At 41.5% G+C, this 21,248-nt stretch overlaps 1 protein-coding gene across 1 annotated transcript; it reads left to right on the forward strand.

Annotated features, from left to right (window-relative positions):
* Nucleotides 1–15,502: 15,502 nt before the first annotated feature.
* Nucleotides 15,503–17,624, forward strand: LOC149995102 (cell adhesion molecule CEACAM21-like). The gene is made up of 3 exons (XM_090260928.1): nt 15,503–15,634; nt 16,503–16,853; nt 17,310–17,624. The coding sequence occupies exons 1-3, from the start codon at nt 15,571–15,573 to the stop codon at nt 17,588–17,590; spliced, it is 696 nt and encodes a 231-aa protein (XP_090117054.1). The 5' UTR covers nt 15,503–15,570; the 3' UTR covers nt 17,591–17,624.
* Nucleotides 17,625–21,248: the final 3,624 nt, after the last annotated feature.

Here is a 21,248-nt window from a genome sequence, read left to right on the forward strand (position 1 = left end):
TTTGTGTGTGTGTGTGTCTGTTTTTTGTTTTTGTTTTTTTAAATTTATTGATTGTTTTTGAAGATCAGGGTGGGAAGGCTAGGGTCAGGGAAAGATCCTTGAGCAGTGCATGCACAAGAGCCCACTCACAGGGGTGCACTTGGCTCCCACACCAACCGTCCTAGGCCAAGCACCCTCCCAGCAGAGGGGAATGCTCCTGCCCACCAGCCAGCACAGGAGAACACCCCCAGCCTCCCCACCCACCAGAGCAGGGGAACACAGGTGGCCCACAGGTATGCCAGCCAGCACAAGGGAATGCCCAAGGCCCGCCCACATGCTGGAGCAGGGGAACATCACCAGCCCGTGTGATACCCAACCAGGGCAGGGGAACATGCTTGGCCCACCTTCCAGTGCAGAGAAAAGCCCCTGGTCAGTGTGCCCTCCTGCCATGTGCGGGGTAATTCCCCTGCCCACCAGCATAGAGGAACGCCCCTGGCCTGCATGCCAGCACAGGGATGCCCCTGGCCTCGTGCCCATTTGTCTCCCTGGCTCACCTGTCAGATGGCAGGGGAGAAAGCACACTTGCCACACTTAACCTGGGCTGCAGCTGAAAGAGGCTGAAATGAACTAGAGGAGCTTTGGAAAACTTTGGACGCTTGTTCTGGAAAAAAACCTGGGAGAGCAGAAGACCAGATCCCAGGGCAGACTAAACCTCAGTACTATGAGAGAAATGTCATAAGCTGACTACTCCCCTCCAAGAGGCATCAGCTGGAGTCACTTCAACAACTGTCAGAAGTGGGCAAGGTGACTCTCAGTCAGCTAATTTAAGGGAAGGACCCACCAAAGAGCAACAGAACAACAATCAAAACCAAAATAGTACTAGGGAGTCCACATGGAAGGCATAAAGGGCATCCCAAGAGCATCAAGTTAAGGAGATCAAGGAGTCTGTAACACTGAGTCACAAAGATTCCTATCATGAAAGGTCACACCACAAAGGCAAAACATAAAAGCAGATTAATCTAAGAAGCAGAAAAGATAAGAACAGCCACCAAAAATGGGGAGGAGGAATAACACTCCACCAAACAGGAACAACACCCCACCAAAAGGAAAGGAGGAATTCCCAGATAAAGGGGTAGATGAAGTAGAGGCAAGCAAACTATCAGTCATAGAATTCAAAAAATAGTAATGAGGAAGCTCAATGAACTCAACAAAGTCAGATAGCTTCAATGATCTCCAACGAAACTACAAAGTACTCCAGGAAAGCTACAAGGAATGTGCTGAGAACTACAGCAGCATGAAAATGGACATAGAAACTGTCAATAAGAACTAAGAAGAAATGAAGAATGCAATTTCTGAAGTGACAAACACAGTAGAAGCAATCAAAAGCAGGTCAAATGAAGCAGAGGATTGGATCAGTGACTTAGAGGACAACGTAGGAAAAAATTCCCAGACAATGCAACAAAATGAATAAAGACTGAAAAAGAATGAAGCATGTTTAAGAGAGCTGAAGGACAACATGGAACAAAACAATATCCGTACTGTAGGGATACAAGAATGAGAAAAAGAGGAGCATGGAATAGAAAACCTAATTAAAAAAAAAAAATGACAGAAAACTTTCCTAGTGTAATGAGAGAAAAAATTATGCAAGTCAAGGAAGCACAGAGAATCTCAATGAAGATGCACCCAAAAAGGCCCACTCTAAGGCATATCATAATTAAAATGTCAACATTCAAAGACAAAGAGAGAATCCTAAAAGCAGCAAGAGAAAAACAGCAAATAACATACAAGGGAGCTTCAACAAGATGATCAACTGATTTATCAACACAAACACTACAAACCAGAAGGGGATGGCAAAAAATATTTCAAGCAATGAAAAATAAAGACCTACAACCAAGACTATTCTACTTAGCAAGGCTCTCTTTCAAAATGGAAGGTGAAATAAGGAGTTTCCCAAACAAAGGAAGACTAAAACAATACATCTTCACCAAATCAGCATTGCAAGAGGCTAATTCTAATTATTTTAGAATGTTATTTTGCAAAATTACATATATTACAAAACATTTAATCACATAAGTCTTTAAAACAATAACTAAATTCTAAACCTAAAAACAATTGGCTAATACCTTTGCTCATTTACAGAAATCTATAGCCCAGGCAGGCTTACAAGTAACTCCTAAGAAAGCACAACAATCAGAGCCTTGGCGACCTCAAGTGCTCCAAATCAATTCTCCAAAGCCTTTAACTCTCAATAATCTCCAACAATTGTCAGGCATTATCAATTAGCTAAGGCCTAGCCTTGGTACAACTACCCACCAGCTTACTCATCCTTTTAACACCCTTAAGAGAGACCCAGATTTAAATTTGTCTCATATTTTATCTCCTCAGACTCCAAAAAAGGCCTAAATATTATAAGCCAGCATATTAAAACTAGGCAAATAGAAAGAATTAATCCTTCTTACCCAATTAGGCTTTTCTGCTTTCCTATGTTAGGCTCCCCTACAGGACTTTTTAGACAGCTGCAGCCACAGCTCGCTGTGATTAAAGTTATTTCTTTCCCATCAACCTCAAAAAAACTATAACTACTTATGTCTCCACCTTTTACCAGATAATAACCAAAGGACAAGATAAAGATCAGCAATTATTTGGCTATGATCAGGGGTATTCACTTACCCCTAACTCAATTTTATTTACAACAGCTTATTAGCCAGTCTCTAGATTTTCAAGGCGCAATAGCTAATTATGTTGAAAAACTCGAAATCAATCTTCCTTCAGATAAACTTCTACAAAATATTCTCAATTGAATCTACATATTAAAAGTAAAATTAGTCCTACCCTAATATCTAAAGCAAAAAGTATGTTTATAAATAAATCAGGAAAAACTAAAAAACAAATAAGAAAAAAAGTAAGCATATAAGTTTTTAAAACACTGTAAATTTTAGAACTAAAAACTACAGTTCCAAAAACAAACTGTGCCAAACTTGCTATCTCCCCTGTCTTCTCTAGCCTCTGTGTAGCTATCAAAATCACTAAATAATAAAATAATCCCACTTTTAAACACACTAAAGGAATGCAGTAATCACCAAAAATAAAAAAAAAGTTTCTCTTTTTTTAGCAGAAACGGGAGAACACTCTACACTCCCAACTCCCTCCAAGGGAATAGCTGCCACTGTTTAACCCCTTAATTCTCCCCTGATGTCTTACAGAAATAGGCTTGTCTCTGCTTTACATGCAAAAAGTCCTACATTTATAACATCATCAAAGATAAAGTATTATTCCAACAAAGGCTTTGTAACTGGGTGTCTCCACGGTCTTACAGACTCAAAGTCCAGTTTATGAGTTATTATGTAAATTGGCCATTTTGCACAAGTTTGTTAATTGCAGGCTTACCTATCCACCTAAGAAGCCTCTGCACCTGCTCCAACCAGGGAACCAAATCTTACTAAAGGCCTGGAAGACTCAATGCCCTGAACAGCCACTGGCTAAACAACACTGTTTCCTGTGACATCTTATTGCAGACTTGTATTGATCAGGAAACCCTGGCCCAACTCTCAGCCACAGAATTGGCCATACTGTAGCTGGAGAAAGACAGAATGCCCTGGTCACTAGATAACAGCTCACCTATGGCTCCAGATTCTCGAGACAATGTATTACCCCACTAAAGTAGAACTAGTCAGCATTCTTGAGTGGACATATAACATCACTTACAGGGTGCTTTTTCCATCATCCTAAAAGGCCAAATCGATAGACTACAATTTGAACTCCATCAACAACTTATGGACATTAAGCAGCTCACTAAGCAAAAGTTTTTTCAAACCCTCCGTGATAATCTCAGCTGGCTAAACCCAAAACATTGGTTTGATGGATTTAACCCAAGAATTTGGCTCCTCAGAGCTGCTGGTTGTTTATTGGTTTTAACAACACTCTGCATGCTTCGCTGTATTTACAAATTATTTTCTGAGGGTCATAAGAGGGACCAGCAAGTAGTAAGATTTGTGGGTCTCACTACTAAGACCAATATAACTAAAAACAAAAAGGGAGGTATGGGAAGCCGGGGTGCTTGGTGGGGGCAAATGTAGCTCAGTCTCAGATTGGAAAACCAGTGGGAGTGTGGCAGCACACAGGACCCACTCCACACACAGGTTCTCCCGAGGGGAACCAGGCCAGCATTTCTGTAATAGTTAAAAAGCTTGCTTTCTGCTAAAGGACCCCCTCATCCTGGGCTGAGAACAACAGATGTTCAGCATGTAACTTTGAAGCAGTTTCTTAGGGCTTATTCTGGGCCAATGTGTAAGAACAGGATATGGCTAGACAAGTAATCCTTATCATCCATGAATGTGTAACATTCTTTTTTCTGTTATATAAAAGTAATAATGATATAAGGCAATGATTGGCACAATGATTCACAACTTTCTTGGATGTAATCCACCTAAAAAATCAATAAAAGCATGTTAAGGCAGGGGCAAACAGCGCTTTCTCCTCTAGAAAGTAGCCAGTACTGTCCCCTCTTCTCCACAGGATTCTTGCAGTCCAGGTGCATTTAGTCAGTTCATTCAAACGCTATGGACCCTGCTAGTCAGAGATCCGTGACAGTGGTTCTTTGAAAAGATAAACAAAATCCACAAGCCCTTAACCAGGCTCATAAAAAAAAAAAAAGAAAGAAAGAAAGAGAGAGAGAGAGAGAGAGGACTCAAATAAAGAACAACAGAACTGATAGAGGAGAAATCAAAACCAATATCACAGAGATATTATAAAATGATTGTAAAAAATTACTACAAACTACTGTATGGCAAGAAAGTTGACAACCTAGATGAAATGGACAAATTTCTAGAAACATAAATTCTTCCAAAACTGAATCAAGAAGAAGCAGAAAGCCTGAACAGTATGATAACAAAGACTGAAATTGAAACATCAATCAAAAAACTCCTGGCACACAAAAACCCTTGACTGTATGGCTTCAGAGGTGAATTTTACAAAACATTTAGGAAAGAAATAATGCCTACCCTTCTCAAACTATTCCAAAAATTTCAAGAAGAGGGAAGACTCTCAAACTCGTTCTATGAAGCCAGTATCATCCTAATCCCAAAACCAGATCAAGACACAATAGAAAAAGAAAACTACAGGCCAATATCACTGATGAACATAGGTGATAAAATCCTCAACAAAATATTGGCAAACTGGATCCAACAACACATTAAAAAGATCATACACCACGATCAAGTGGGATTCATCCCAGGGATGCAAGGATGGTTTAATATTCACAAATCAATAAGTGTAATACAACACATAAACAAAATGAAAGACAAGTATAACATGATCATATCAATAGATGTTGAAAAAGCATTTCATAAAGTACAACACCCATTTATGATGAAAACACTCAGCAAAGTGGAAATAGAGGGAACATTCCTCAACATAATAGGCTATATATGAGAAACCTGAAGCCAACATCATACTCAATGGACATAAACTGAAAGCATTCCCCCTGAGATCAGGAACAAGACAAGGATGTCCACTCTCTCCACTCCTATTCAACATAGCCTTGGAAGTTCTAGCCAATCAGACAAGAACAACAAATAAAAGGCATGCATATTGGAAAAAGGGGAGTAAAACTGTCATTATTTGCAGATGACATGATAGTGTACATAGAAAACCCTATAGATTCCACTAAAAAACAACTGGACATAATAAATGAATTTGGCAAAAGAGCAGGGTACAAAGTCAATATTCAGAAATTGAAAACATTTCTGTACACCAACAATAAAAAATCAGAGATAGAAACTGAAAGAAAAATTCCATTTACCATAGCAACAAGAAAAATAAAGTACTTAGAAATAAACTTAACCAAGGAGGTAAAAGACCTGTACTCAGAAAACTACATAACACTGAAGAAAGAAATTAAGGAAGATACAAATAAATGGAATCATATACCATGTTAATGAATGGGAAGAATCAACGTCATTAAAAAGTCCATACTACCCAAAGCAATTTATAGATTCAATGCAATCCCTATTAAAATACCAACGACATATATCACATACCTAGAAAAAATGCTTCAAAAATTTATATGGAACCAAAAAAGAGCCCAAATAGCCACAGCAATCTTGAGACAGAAGAATGTAATAGGAGGAATCACAATACCTGATATCAAACTATACTGCAAAGCCACTATAATCAAAACAGTCTGATACTGGCATAAGAACAGACATATAGATCAATTGAACAGAATAGAGAGTCTAGAAATAAACATAGGTCTATATGGTCAAGTAATATTTGACAAAGGGGGAAGGAACATAAAATGGAGTGAAAAGAGCCTTTTTGACAAATGGTGTTGGGAGAACTGGACAGGGACATGCAAAAAATGAAACTAGACCACCAAGTTACCCTGTATAACAGAATAAACTCAACATGAATCAAAGACTTAAACGTAAGCCCTGGCACCGTAAAAGTTCTAGAGGAAAACATAGGCAGAAAAATTTCAGATATCCAGCGTAGCAATATTTTCACTGATATATCTCCTAAGGCAAGGGAAATAAAAGAAAGAATAAACAAATGGGACTATGTCAAACTAAAGAGTTTCTGCTCAGCAAAAGAAAACATCAGCAAGATGAAAAGAAAACCAAGCATATGGGAAAATATATTTGCAATGATACCTCAGACAAAGAATTGATATCCAAAATATACAAAGAACTTATATGACTCAACACCAAGAAGACAGACAACCCAATTCAAAAATGGGCAAAGGACCTGAACAAATACTTCTCCAAAGAGGACATACAGAGGGTCCATAAACATGTGAAAGAATGCTCAACATCACTAGCCATCAGAGAGATGCAAATTAAAACCACAATGAGATACCACTTCACACCAGTCAGAATGACCATCATCAACAAATCAACAAACAACTTGTGCTGGCAAGGATGTGGAGAAAAGGGATCCCTGGTGCACTGCTGGTGGGAATGCAGACTGGTGCAGCCACTATGGGAAACAGTTTGGAATTTCCTCAAAAAACTAAATATGGAACTGCCTTTTGAACCAGCAATTCCATTGCTAGGACTATATCCAAAAAACCCTGAAACCCCAATTCAAAAGAACTCATGCATCCCTATGTTCATAGCACTATTTACAATAAATGGCCAAGTGCTGGATACAACCTAACTGTCCATCTGTAGATGAGTGGATCAAAAAACTGTGGTATATTTACACAATGGAGTACTACGTAGCAGAAAGAAAGAAGGAACTTCTATCATTTGTAACAACATGGGTGGAACTAGAGAGAATTATGCTTAGCGAAATAAGCCAGGCAATAAAAGAAAAATACATTATGTTATCACCTATTACAGGAGACTAATGAACAACACAAACAAATGATCAAAATAGAACAAGATGTATGTAAACAAGGTGTTACATACCAGATGTTTGTAACAGTGACAAGGGGGAGAGGAGGGAAGGAAAGAAGGAGGTAAGAAGGGGAACGGTCTAGTCAAAGAACATGTATAAATGACCCATGGACATGGACAACTGGGTGGGGACTAACTGTGGGAGAAAGGGTAGGCAGGGTTCGAGGAAGCAATAGGGGAAAAAAAGTGGGACAACTGTAATAGAAAAACAAAAAAAAATTTTAGCGGGGGAAAGAAAAAGAAAATATAAAGAATGGATATGCAATTCTAGTGAATATTGGAAGGACAAGAATTTTCCTTCAAACTGTATATTTTTCTCCCTAACTGATCGCTCCAGAATTTGGCATCCTGAAGAAGTAAGTAATGACATTAGGTTCTTTGCATAAAACTAATAAGACCAGTTGTTAACAGAGATTAAGACTTTGACTAGAATGTCATGCCTAAAGGAGGCATGCTTGGGCTCTGTTTGTTACCAAAAATCCTTGAGGAACTAAGGTTGACCTTAGAAGGTAGTAAAAGCCCATGAGAAAAAAGGTCTGGTACCTAGATTGAATGTGTGGTCCATGGCAATCTTTCCATGGAAGGAATGAAGGTTGCTTTCCTGAAAGATGGCTAGAAGCGACCTTAAGGCACAATGGAAAACCAGAAGGACTTGAAAAAGACAGGTGTTTACAGGCAAGGCTGAAGGGCAGATATATGGCTCAGCTTCTGTGCCCTGAAGGGCAGACTGAAGGTCACCCTAAATGTTCCTTGTGTAAGTTCCAGCAAAGCAGAACTAAAGATCATAAGTGATCATTTGCTGCTTTTGTTGTATTTACACAAATGAACAGGGTAAATTAAAAATGGACATAATGCAGTCCCTTTAATGACAAGGAGGGTAAACGTAAGGAGAAAAATCGTGAGCCAAGGAAAATCACAATGCTCAGGGGTAGATTATAAAGTAGTTTAGCTAACTGTCTTTAAAGTTTATTTTCACTTAAAGTTTCCTTTCATTTTTAAGTTAAACTAGGTCTGTGGTATCATCAAAGATGCTTAATTTATAGGCAATAAGAATGTCAAATGCCTTGCAACTGGATGTCTTTCCAATAAGACAGTCTTACAGATTTAGAGACTGGCTTGTGGGTTATGTTGCATAAATTAACATGTGTTTTCTGTTTTCATAGGGCATAAGCCTAGGATCTCATTACCTGAGTGATTGTTCATACATATAGGCCTCACTTAATCCTGTCTGCATCGCTGCCTCCTGAGACTGAATGGTTTGGCTGAACTAAATGGCTGGGTTGGTGAAGCATGGGGTGGTCTGTGGGCTTCACCTTAAAGTGGGTTTCTCTTTTCTATCCTAATGGCTTGGACAGAAAGGACCCAGAGGCCTGAGAGGGGGAAACCTAAAATATTTCCCTCAGCCCAAGCTAAGTATAGTGGGCAAAGGGGTTTTCGACAGGTGTGACGTGCCTGGCACACCTTCCTCCAAAGAAGCCCTTCTTTTTTCCCTAATGGGGAACATTGAAAAATTAATACCTGCCTTTTGTCATCTAGTGGTTATGGACTGAATGATGTCTTTTAACCCTGTTGCCAAATCTGTTGCCCCCAGAATACAACAAGGATGCCAGCCTGTTAAACCAAGCACGCCATTATCCAGGGACAGCCAACCGACCTGAAGTCTGTAAGATCCTTCCCCATGTGGGAAGGCCACCCTCCCTTCTGCACCCCCACTCTTATTAGGGAATTCTGGACTCAAGGGTAGGTAGGACGATGACCACGTCCAGCTTGAAGCAACTAGAGGAGCATGAGGCCATCACCCATTGTCCTCTATAAGATTATAAAGGGTCTCAAGTATGAGAGGGAGGGATTGTTATAAAAAATTAATTAATTAATTAATTAATTTTTAAAATGATAATAATATAGGAAAGGGAGAAACCAAAGAGCTTGTAAGTGTGACCCCTGAGCATAGACTGGGGAAGGGGTGGAATTGCTGGGCGAGGGGAGTGCTGGGCAGTGAGGAGCAAAGAAGAAAAAAAATGGAACAATTGTGACAATATAATCAATAAAATATACCTAAAAATATATATATTGTAATATTGGGATGGCCAAAAAGTTTGTTACTTTTTTTCCCTATGATGTCTCTATAGTGCTTGGTTATCTTTAACTTCATTGTATTGTGACAGCTGTCATATCAGCACGCATTGTTAAAAAACTTATCAAGCTTGGTGAATTTTTGTGGAGCCATTTTAATATTGAAGATGAAAGAAGATATACTACATTTTTGGTGTATTACAATTTATTGTTTCGGGAAAGTTAAAAATGCACCTGAAATGCAAAGAAAGATTTGTGCAGTGTATGGAGAAAGTGCTGGGACTGATCAAATGTGTCAAAAGTGGTTTGTGAAGTTTCTTGGTACTATTGATATTTTGTCCAAATAATTTTTTCTGTGAGGTTGTCTTATGCATTGGAAGATGTTTAGCAGCTCTCCTGGCTTCTATCCATGAGAAGCCAATAGCGGGAGATAGCTGGCATGCTCAAAATATCCAAATCAATAAAGTTATTGGTGAAAAAAAATGTGTCCTTTATTTTATGGAAAAACATAACAGACATTTTGGCCAACCCAATAACTATGCATGGTGTCAGATGGGTACTATATATATTAAGGATCACTTTGTCTGTTATATAGATATCTAATCACTGGGTTTTACACTGACATAATATTGTACATCAACTGTAATTGAAAAATAAAAATCATTAAAAGAGAGAAAGAAAAAAAAAAAAAGAAATTAAGGAAGAGAGATTTCCGGCCAAGATGGAGGCCTAGACAGACACACTGAATCTCCCTCCACAACTAAGAAGCAATACAACCACATCAAAACTAGAGACGACCAGAAGTTCCAGAAAATCAAGCTGCATGGAAGTCCAACAAACAAAGATATAAAGAAGAAACACTCATCCAGACAGGTAGGTGGGGCAAAGCCTGGGCAGAGAGGATGCGGTGTGCTGGCGGTGACAGTGGCAGCAGCAGGCTGGTGGAAAGCACAGTCACACATTTTAAAACGTCAGCAGGGACACCTGGGGAGCGCTTCCAGCACCAGACCAGACGGCACAGCTCAGGGTCCCAGTGCAGGGAAAATAGAGACTCATTGCTTTTGACTGTGCAAACCAGTGGGTGTTTGGGCAGAGGAAGAAACTGCTGGTCTTTCAGCAGAGTCCACTTGTTTAAAGGGCCATCACAGTCCTAGAACATCCGAAGGAAAAACCACTCTGGGAACAACAGCCAGGGCAACAGCTAGAGAGGTGCCAGTCTCATAGAAAGTGGGAGAGGTGCCTGGAAAAGGGGTGAGTGCTGAGCAAGTGGCATTGTTCTCTCTAAGGCCCTTCCCCCACAAATAGCACCACAACGTGGTGAAACAGGTCACCCTGTGCTGACGAATCACTAAGGCTCCACCCCTTACAATGTAAAGGAGCGACAGCTCTACCTAAGACACTGAGGCAAACAAACACAAGAGCCTATCAAGATGAGGAGACAGAGAAGCACGGCCCAAAAGGGGGAACAGATAAAGGTTCCAGTGGGAGAACTGGATGAGGAGTTAGCCAACCTAACAAATGAGGAGATGGCCAGCCTAACAGACTGGTGATAAAGATGCTCACAGGTCTGGCAGATATGCTTAAGTATGGCAAATGCGTAAGGGAAGAAGTGAAGGCCATGCTAAATGAAACAAAGGCAAATTCACACAAAACCAATGGTGAAGGGAAGAAAACTGGGGTTCAAATCAATGATTTGGAACATAAGGAAGAAATAAACAGTCAACAAGTACAGAATGAGGAAATAAGAATTGAACAAAATGAGGAGAGGCTTAGGAACCTCTAGGACAATTTTAAACATGTCAACATTTAAACCACAGAGGTTCCAGAAGGAGAAGAGGAAGAGCAAGAAATTGAAAACTTATGTGAGAAAATAATAAAAGAAAACTCTCCAAATTTGGCAAAGAAAATAGACATACAAGTCCAGGAATCACAGAGAGTCCCAAACAAACTAGACCCCAAAAAGACCACACCAAAACACATCATAATTAAAATGGGGAAGGTTAAAGATAAAGAGAGAATCTTAAAGGCAACATGAGAAAAGCAGGGAGTTACCTATAAAGGGGTGCCTGTAAGACTCTCAGCTGATTTCTCAAAAGAAACGTTGCAGGCAAGAAGGGACAGGCAAGAAGTATTTAAGGCGATGAATAGCAAGGACTTACAACCAAGATTATTCTATCCAGCAAAGCTATCATTTAGAATGGAAGGGCAGGTAAAGTGCTTCCCAGACAAGGAAAAGCTAAAGGAAATCATCATCAATAAGCCATTATTATATGAAATGTCAAAGGGACTTATTTAAGAAAAAGAAGATCAAAACTATGAACACTAAAATGACAACAAACTCACAACTATCAACAACTGAATCTAAGAAATAACAACAAAATCCAACCAAGAAAACCAGAATAGGAACAGAATCATAGGTATGGGGATTATTTGGAGGGTTATCAGCTGGGAGGGGGGAGGGGGAGAAATGGGGATATGGTTCAGGGATTAAGAAGCATAATCGGTTGGTACAAAATAGACAGGGGGAAGTTAAGAATAATATAGAAAGGGTGAAGCCAAAGAACTTAGATGAACGACCTATGGACTTGAACTAAGGGGTCTGGGATTGTTGGAGGAAAGGGCGGTATTGGGCAGAGGGGAGCAAAGGGGAAAAAAATTGGAACGACTGTTACAACATAATCAATAAAATATACTTAATAATTTTTGAAAAAGACTCCCTAAAATACCTTCCTAGCACTGAGAGACAATATTATCTAACCAAAAGTTTGGTCCCCGATGCTTTCTTTAGGCAGGCAACATACTAAATATGACAAGCTCAGGGGAGGCCTGAATGGTGAGACCTACACATTCAGACTTGAAGTAAGCACATAAAATGGTCTGAAATAGAAACTTTTAACTAAATCTAGTCATGACGGGTAGTCATATCCTAGGTCAGAAACTTCCTTGACAAAGGTCAACTTTTACCTTTACTGAGGGTGTTTATTGTCTTTATGCCTCTACTAGAACATACCTTTAAAGTGTCACGGTAATATTGTTTATCCAGACCCCCCATTGCACCAGAGCAGAGACCACATAAATTTTCATTACTATAGTTACTGTGTTAATTGTTAACTGCTAACTCTCCTGTAGCAACCAATCTAACAATTATATGTGTCTATTTGTTTTACTTTTTACCCAATCTCAGGGATTTCTGAACTTTACTTTCTCCCACCTTCTTAATGTTTTGCCAGTGAATATTATGTAACCCCTTAGGCCTCTGGCTTTGACTGTACTGTATAAAATAAGGTACGAAATTGTCATTCTCCAGAGATTTTCTCAATCCATTGAGATTTTGCTTCCCAGCAATTATCGACATGTTTGGCTTAAGTAGATTAATAAAAATCCTCTTCAGGTTTAAACATTTCTTATATTGTCAGCTGAACATTTCAAGCTTCTGACCAAAACTTGGTCTTCCTGGTGACCTGCCCTCACTCTGCAGCTACCCAGAGGCCCGCCAGGAGTTGCCTCATCACAACAAAGACACTCATCGCCCTCATTACTTAGAAAATGTCAAAAGACTTATCTGCTCTTTTCTGAATTCCAGCAAAGAAGACCAGACATCTTTTTATGACGTCCCACGTGAGAACTGAGGCTTCTTGAGATGGGGTCACTCACTCACAGACTCTCAGACATGCCATTAATTGTCTATGGCACTTGAAGCTAATGCTCTATTTTGCTTAGTTTCCTCCTATGTCAGAGCAACTGAAACATGAAACACTTCCTCTCCCTGACTCCTAGAGACTGAGAATCCAGATGTGGGTGAAATGCTGTTTCTGAGGTTCATGTGTTCACAATTTAGAAGCTGGAAGTGAGACGGGGCCATTATTTCTGCTACTGTGTTGACTGATGGACAGGCTGTGGCGGACGCAGCTCTATGTTAAGAAAAAGGTGCTTCTCTACCTCTGGGTGGGAGCTGTGGCAGTGTGACTTTGACACCAGACCTCCAGTGGCAGTTCCTTCACTTCCATTTCTCTAGCTACTCAGTGGTTTCACACGCACTGATTCTTTGCGATAAAGACTGTTATGCACAAATGTTTATGGCAGGTTTACCTGTAGTAGCCCCAAATGGGAAACAACACAAACATCTACAAAGGGGTGAATAGATAAACAAGATTAATGCATGCCTGGGATGAGATATAATTAGAGAAAAAAAAAGAAAGAACTTGTCAAAATAATCGTTTTGAGTCAAGAAGTCAACCTTGGCCTTAAATTACATACTTTGTGATAAAAAACTGCAAATTAAAAAATCCTATGAGAGGTTCTTTACTCTAAAAGAGGAGGTGGAGAGGTGAAGAATACAGAGATTACAAGAGCATGAAAAGACTTTAATAGCCCTGGCTGGTGTGGCTCAGTGGATTGAGTGAGAGTCTGGGAGCCAGGGGGTTGCTGGTTTGATTCCACACCAGGGCACGTGCCTAGGTTGGGCCGGGTCCCAGGTTGGGGGCACAGGAGAGGCAACCACACACTGATGTTTCTCTCCCTCTCTTTCTACCTCCATTCCCCTCTCTCAAAAAATAAATAAATAAAATATTTTTTAAAAAGACTTTAAGTAAGAGACATGTTTATTTTCATTGTAACAATTTATCTGCTTCATATCTATGGATGTGCACCTCTGGGGGCACCTCTTCTCTCAGGCACCTCTGTGTTGCTCTCTACCCTATGCCTGGTACCACCCATGGGCAAGTGTTGGTGACCACAAGAAAGCCTCTCAGGCAGAAACTAGAGATTGTCCCAACAGTCAGCGAGCACAAGGAAAGACCTGACAAACAGACACGGAGAGGGATGCTCTACCTGAAACTGTCCCTCAAGGACCAGGAAGCCCATAGTCTCCTGGCTTTCACCACAGTCCTTTCTTCCTGAGACATGCAAGACGCCTTCACCTTCACACTCAAAACTGTAGGACCTACTAAGACTTCTAGTTTTGAGCCTCTTTATTTAATAAAAATCTGGAGACTTCCTCTGAAGCAAAAATAGTCTGATGACAACTTAAGATAAAAGAAGGTCTCTATGCAATTATCACTCAGCTTGACCCTTTCTCACCCCCAGAGTCATCTCTGTGACCTCCATGCTGGGAGGAAAGAAAACTTTCTCAGAGCATTTGAGAACATGGGGAAGACCCAGTGCCCAGCTATGTTTCTGTGTCAGATAATCCCCACTTTTGAGGACACGAGGCTTTTTGTGTTGAGCTGAGACCCAAGACCAAGACGCAGCAGAGGCCAATACCTTCATGAGTGCGTCACCCTCTCACATGTGCCCCCATCAGCCTTGCTATTGCAAGTGTACCCACAGGCCAGTAAGTTCAATTTCTCCTGAGTCCTTGTTAGATGCAGAGTCTCTGACCCACTGCACCCCTGGCAAATCTGAATCAGAACTTTAACAGAATCTGGAGACTTCCCATGTTCAGAGGAGAGGAGCAGAAGCATTTCTACCTTCACAAGAAGGGATCTCATTTTGAATGGGCTGCCCATTAGCTTGAGAGCTGCTGAAGGTGCACTTTTGGGGTCAAACCTGAGCATCACAATGTTTCAAAGTTTCACAGGTGACCAGATGCACAGCAGGGGTAACATCCTTGTCACATGTGGTTCTGAGGTAGCTCAAGAACTCCTGCTCTGAAGGCAAAAATCATAAGTGAAAGAGAGAGGCTGTGGGAGAGGCTACTGTGCACCTGACAGGGAGCTGTGGGGAATGCCTGGAACTTGGACACCTTGGCCTTATGCTTCTCCAAACACAGTGAGTGAGTGTGGGTTAGTTATTTGTGTGTGTGTGTGTGTGTGTGTGTGTGTGTGCATGCGTGTGTGGTTTTCAGAGGCCTCATCAATTCCCACAAAAACAAAATATTGAAGGTAATAAACTGGTAAGAAGGCACAGGGGTGGCACAAGTGAGGACAGGAAGTGGGAGGGTCCTGGGCACAGACCCTGCCTCCAGCTCACATGACAGAAATAGTCACCTTGCCACAGAATAAAGCCCAGCACACAGGTAGAACTCACAGCAGATTGCACCATCAGGACAGAGGTGCCTGGGAGCCTTACTGAACCTCAAGCTTTTCTCAAAGAGGGAGCCACAGAGCAGGTGGAAGACACCATGGGATCCCTTTCAGTCTCTACCTACAGAGGAATTGCCCACTGGCCAGGACTCCTGCTGGCTGGTAAGTAGGAGACAGTCCCTTGGGGTAACAGAGGATCTGACACAGAGGCTGGCTGGGATCTCCTGAAGAGACCAGGGCTCTGAGAAAAGAGGGAAGGCTTCTCTTTGGACCTGCACCCCTGTAAAGGACAAAAGGCCAGAGCAGTATGAAGATGGGGCTCAGCAAGGGGAAAAAGCTTATAATCTGGAAGTGTTGAGAGGCAGGAAAACATCAGTTGTGGTTCATTTCTTGTTTTTCATCACTGAGTATTTAGTTATGAAAACTGATGATAATAATAATGATTTATGTCAGAAAGAAGGAGAAAAATACTTAACCATGGGTGTTAGAATTGTCTCTCCCAAAACCTCAGAAAAGGGAAGATATACCCCATGAGATACAGGACTCTGGGATCACTTGTTCATTCAACCCCATGTATCTGCAGCCTGTTGCAGTGAAGGAGGTCCAAGATCAGACCAGTCCCTTGTCTCATTGAGCCCATGTTGTAAGGAGAAGAGAGGGACAAGGAAAGATCTAGCTGTGGTGTCAGGTGCCCACAAGTGCCATGAAAGAACAGAGCAGAAAGTGAAGGCAAAGAATCTTTAGAGAAGGTGGTCAGCAGAATTGTCTTTCTCAATGCCCTAGCGTCAGCCCAAATCTGAGCACAGTGAGGGGGTGAGCAGGACAAACACCTGTAGAGAAGTATTGGCAACAGAAAAAGTAACAGCTTCAGAGGTGCTGAAGTAATGGTGACCATGCTGTTGACCTTGACCATGGGAGACACTCAGACAAAGACTGAGAAATAAAGAGACATGCTCAGAATTCAGGGCCTCATCTTTCCATCCTAATACACAGATACAAATGTTGACCCATGTTTTTTCTTATTTCCTAGCCTCACTCTTAAACTTCTGGTGCCTGCCCACCACAGCCCACTTTGGTTTCCATTTGACCAGTGCTGCTGAAGGGGATGAAGTGATTCTACCTATTGGCAACAACACTTTCAATGCTGGAACCTTCATGTGGTACAGGGGGTCAAGTGTGGACAAAAATGATGTAATTGCAGTTCTTAAAGTAAACTCAAATAGTCACTTAAAATGTCCTGTAAGTGGACGAATTACAATAAATTCCAATGGGTCCTTGGTGTTAAAGAATGTCACCATGAATGACACTGGATTGTACACAGGAATAAGCTACCATCCAAATTCAGAAAAAGAAATAGAAATCAGACAACTTAAAGTATACGGTGAGTGATTGCTATCTGACCTGTGGGTGTTGGGTGGACAAAGGTGGTGGCCTGCCTTCCCAAACATACATTAAAGTTTACATAAGGAGTGGGGCATAATGTTTTGTGAAGTCAAAAAAGAGTTCTAGAAAATATCAATAAAAGTTCATGAGAGAAAAATTGTACTTGATGATGAGACTACAGGACACATGGGCTTTAGAAGGGGTTTAGTGTGCTGCTACTACAGAGAAGTTTGAGGGAACAGGTAGAGAATCACTCTGGGGTCAGAAAAGAGATGCAGCTCTCTCCTCACATACTGTCACCTGAACTTAGACAATTGTGCTTCTGCAAAAGTCAGGACCATGCCCAGGTGACCTTTAGAAGCTCACTGTGGACTGTGAGGGGCTGAGATGTCTGAGGAAGCAGCATGGCTCCATGTCTCAAGCCCATTCTGTCACATTCTCTGTTTCTCCACAGAGTCTTTGAGAATGCCCGCCCTCTTAGCCAGCAGCTCCACAGTCACAGGGAATGAAGATGCTGTGGTCTTGACCTGCTACACAAATGCAGTCTCCACCCAGTGGTTCTTCAATAACATGAAGCTGCAACTCACAGAGAGAATGAAATTGTCCGAGGACCACAGAAGCCTCACCATAGACCCTGTCAAGAAGGAAGATGCTGGAATATACATGTGTGGAGTCTCCAACCCCCTAACGTTTGTTTATAGTTGGCCCCTTGAGCTGCAGATGGACTTTGACTGACCCTCCTTTCCCCTTCTATGCTGTTAAATTCTAAATAAAACTTTCTTGCATTATTATAATAGATTTGTTCTGAAGTTGAATAGTTCTTAAAAGATTTTCATTGAGTCAACAAATGCTCAAAAATGTGACCTGACATTGTCATTATTGTTGACTTAAGGTCACATTTCAGACCAACCTCCACCTCAGTTTTGTCTCATTTGTACCATGTCCACAGTAGGGGTGACATTCTCTCCCTCAGACAATGAGCAGTGGTCATGCGATGACCAATGGGAGCATGTGATGAGCTCACAGAATCTGAGCTCTGCCCCTTATGCAGGCAAATATATGAAGGGCACCTGGAAACTGTTGCAGACAAGGGGAATGGACAAGAGGACACCATGTGGGTAGCAACACTGATCTTTGTCTTCCTCTTTGATGTCTTTCAAAATATTTCTAGTCTCTTGAGTATTCTCATTTATGTGTCAATAAAATTACTTGCATAAGATCAGTACATTTCTGCTCTTTCTGTTAATAAGATATAATTGGAAACTTTGGTAATAGAACCAAGGCTTTAGCTCAAATATCCTAGTTCAGGGTGATGTCCATCAAATTAGAAATGACCTCAATATTTATGATACTCGGTTTAACCTTGATGGGTGTTTCAGATTCTCTTGCAGAAGAGGGCATCACCCAAAGTTGGAGAGACTTCAGATCAAGTGCAAGGGTGAGACTTCCTAACCTCGAGTGACTGTTAAACAGCCGCTTTATGTTTTTTATAAAAAACGTGGTGTAAGTCAGCTCCTCTGCACTTAGGTATCTAATCAGGCTGAATCAGGTGACATCAGCCAGGTGTGACATCAGCCAGGTGTAACATCAAGAATACACTTCTCCCTTAAGAATTACGTTTAGTGAAAGGGAACGTGACTGTAGAGAAAAATATGTCTGAGTGGAAAACTCCAGAAGCACAGCCTTCTGGGAGATCAGATCCTGGCTGTGTTCAGGGAGTCTCAGTCATTTTGCACCTCTTTATAAATGGCAGGAACTGGTGTAGATGCAACCTGGGTCTTGGCTGAAAGAGATGTAGTTGTGTTTCCCTCCACTGTGCAGAAAGCAGTTTCGTTATGACTCAGAGGCCTTAATGCTTTCCCAGAGTCACTAACCTGTAGACAGCTTCCTCCTGACTGCAGGCCTGTTACCTCCATGTTTTTATAGCATTTTGTTCAGAAATGTAATTGCTATTGGTAATTGCATGTACATTTATTTATTTGTTTGTTTGTTTGTTTGTTTGTTTTCCCATTTGAAATGCAAGCGAGTCTCCTTAAAATCTTCTTGCCAGTGTTACAATTCAGAGAGCATCTGTCTCAGGGGCCTGTGCTCATCCCTTAAAATGTAACCCTCCTGGTGTCTCTGTGTCTCAGTCTCTGTGGGAGGGTAGAAGCCTAACTTGGGTGAGGACCTTTAAGCTATGAGGTAAAAAGACCTCCTGTGAAGATTTATGAAAAGTTTTATTTTTCTGTGAAGCCAATTAGCAAACTGAGATGTCTTTGATTCTCCCTTTCGTAAAATCACCACAGGCTTCTGTTTTAGGGATGTTAGTTCTGGTTGACTACACAAATGTGTGGTCTTTCATAAAGTCTTTCTGGCCTCTTTAAATGTATGTGATATATGTTTCACTCAGCCATCAGCAGCTTCTAATTAACTGACCCTGTCATCTTGCACACAGTGCCCATCCTTACCATACTGTTAAATCTTCCAATTTACTTTAATCTGGATGAAATTTTCCAGGTAAATATTTCTGGTTGTCCCACCTTACTTCTGACTTGGTGTCCACAGCAAGAGATGAGCTGACTACCCAGATTTTTCTGGGAACCAAGTTGCCTGGAGGTGGCCTTGGTCCTGAGTCTGGTAGCAAGTGCAGCTGTGACGCTGCCCCTCTGCAGCGGCCTCACCGTCAACAGAGTTCTCTTTCTACTGCACCTCAGTCACCTTCAAGGATCAAGTTTACAGGGATTTGACAACTATTCTGTCATGAAACTCAGAAACTCTAGTAAACATGCAGGTCCCTGTCACATCAGCCCCCACAGGCCTGCACTGGGAGATGCTGTTTTGTGTCTCCTGTGCCCTGGAACTCGGATCAGATACCCGTGTCCTTGGTTTTTGATTTCTCTGTTGTGTTTACTAAACCCACGTGCCTGTCCTTAGAGAGTCTGCAGTCAGAACTTGAAAATGGGAAATAAATCTCTTTTCTGATACTTTTTTTTTCATTCTCCCTATGTCTTCTGAAGTATTTAGCTGAAATCCTTGAAGAATAGGTCAAAGTGTATTGTGGGTAAGCAGAGGTGTGTATACAGGGGAGTCAAAAGAGATGTGGTCTGCTCAGAGTCAGGATGAGAAATTACAAAGCTTGTGGGTTTGGGGTATTAGGCACTATATGGATTAAAGGGGACCTTTAAAGGCCATTCAGGAGGGTGTGTTTAAGGAATCTCAGAGTGGGGCTGAGGCATATGAATCAGGGGCTGACCTAAGGATTGAGGGAGGAGCCACTGCAGCTGGTGTGGTTAAGAGTGTCCTTCTCCCATCTTTGATGGCAATATTGGGACAGACACAGGGTTGGCAGAATGAGTAAGTTCTTGAAAATTAAGATTAGTGTTCTAAGACTGGTACAAGAGGGAAAACCAGATGGACTGCAAAACAAAAGTTATGAAACAGGAGACACGGGATCAAGGGAAAGGAGATGAGCATCCCATTGGGGACTAGAAGTCTGAAGAGTGATGAAGGTTTGTAAGATTGGGGACACCACAGATATGGAAGATTTAGTCAGAAAGGCTGTGGGAGGGTTGTCAGAGTAAGAAAGGGTTGGGATGAAGCCTGGGAAAGGTGGGGAATGCAAAGCAGGCTTGGGGTTGAGGACCAGATTGAAGGTCAGATGTGTGGGGTCTTTATTCTGACCCAGTGGAGGCATGTGCAGCAGGCTCTCAAAGTGTGGTCTGAGGGCTGCAGTGTCCACGTGGCCTGGGAGAGCTGTGAACAGCTACAACTCCCTCATACCATAAGACCTGCCTCAGCTAAGTCAACAAGTTAGCCATGTACCAGGGGGTTGGTATGTCAATGAATAAGTCTGACTACTTGCCCGAGAAGAGGGATAAAATGTGGCTTATGATGTGAGTGGTTGGGAGGGGAATTGAGAGCTGAGGTGATCTTGGAGTAGAGGCTTTTCCTTCTTTGTTGACTAGTCAAGTGAAGTTTCTGTGATTCCATAGTGACAACTATGTGACAGGTCACAATGCTGAAGCAATAAGTGCCAATGGTCTGGGCCACTTGTCCTCATCTAATCCAGGATGTATGAATTCCATCTGTGATGGAAGACTCACCTGACCTTATGTTGGTGGGTGTAATAGAACCAAAATCATAATGAGGAGCCTGGCTACCTTGTCACATTAACACCCCACATTCAGACACTGACTTCTCTGAGAACTAGGGACCAGTCTGGAGCTCTTGTACTACTGCTGTAGAAGACATGGCTTTTCTCCAAGCCTAGAATTATGCATGTAATTCTCTTATTAGGTCCCACAGAGTCTTCACAAAGTATGTTTTATTCTTCTAACAATGATTGATGGAGGTGCAAACACAGCATCACTTTTCATCCATATATTCTGGTCACAGTGGCTGTTTGACCATT

This window comes from Furipterus horrens, unplaced genomic scaffold (assembly GCF_987537825.1).
Source record: "Furipterus horrens unplaced genomic scaffold, mFurHor1.1.pri manual_scaffold_13, whole genome shotgun sequence".
Lineage (NCBI taxonomy): Eukaryota > Metazoa > Chordata > Mammalia > Chiroptera > Furipteridae > Furipterus > Furipterus horrens.

Bases quoted from the DNA above. Each gene is read 5' to 3' on its own strand.
- LOC149995102 (XM_090260928.1), top strand. From the start codon at position 15,571: ATGGGATCCCTTTCAGTCTCTACCTACAGAGGAATTGCCCACTGGCCA. The intron at 15,635-16,502 runs GTAAGTAGGAGA...CTTATTTCCTAG, and splicing joins GCCAGGACTCCTGCTGGCTG to CCTCACTCTTAAACTTCTGG. The intron at 16,854-17,309 runs GTGAGTGATTGC...GTTTCTCCACAG, and splicing joins CAGACAACTTAAAGTATACG to AGTCTTTGAGAATGCCCGCC.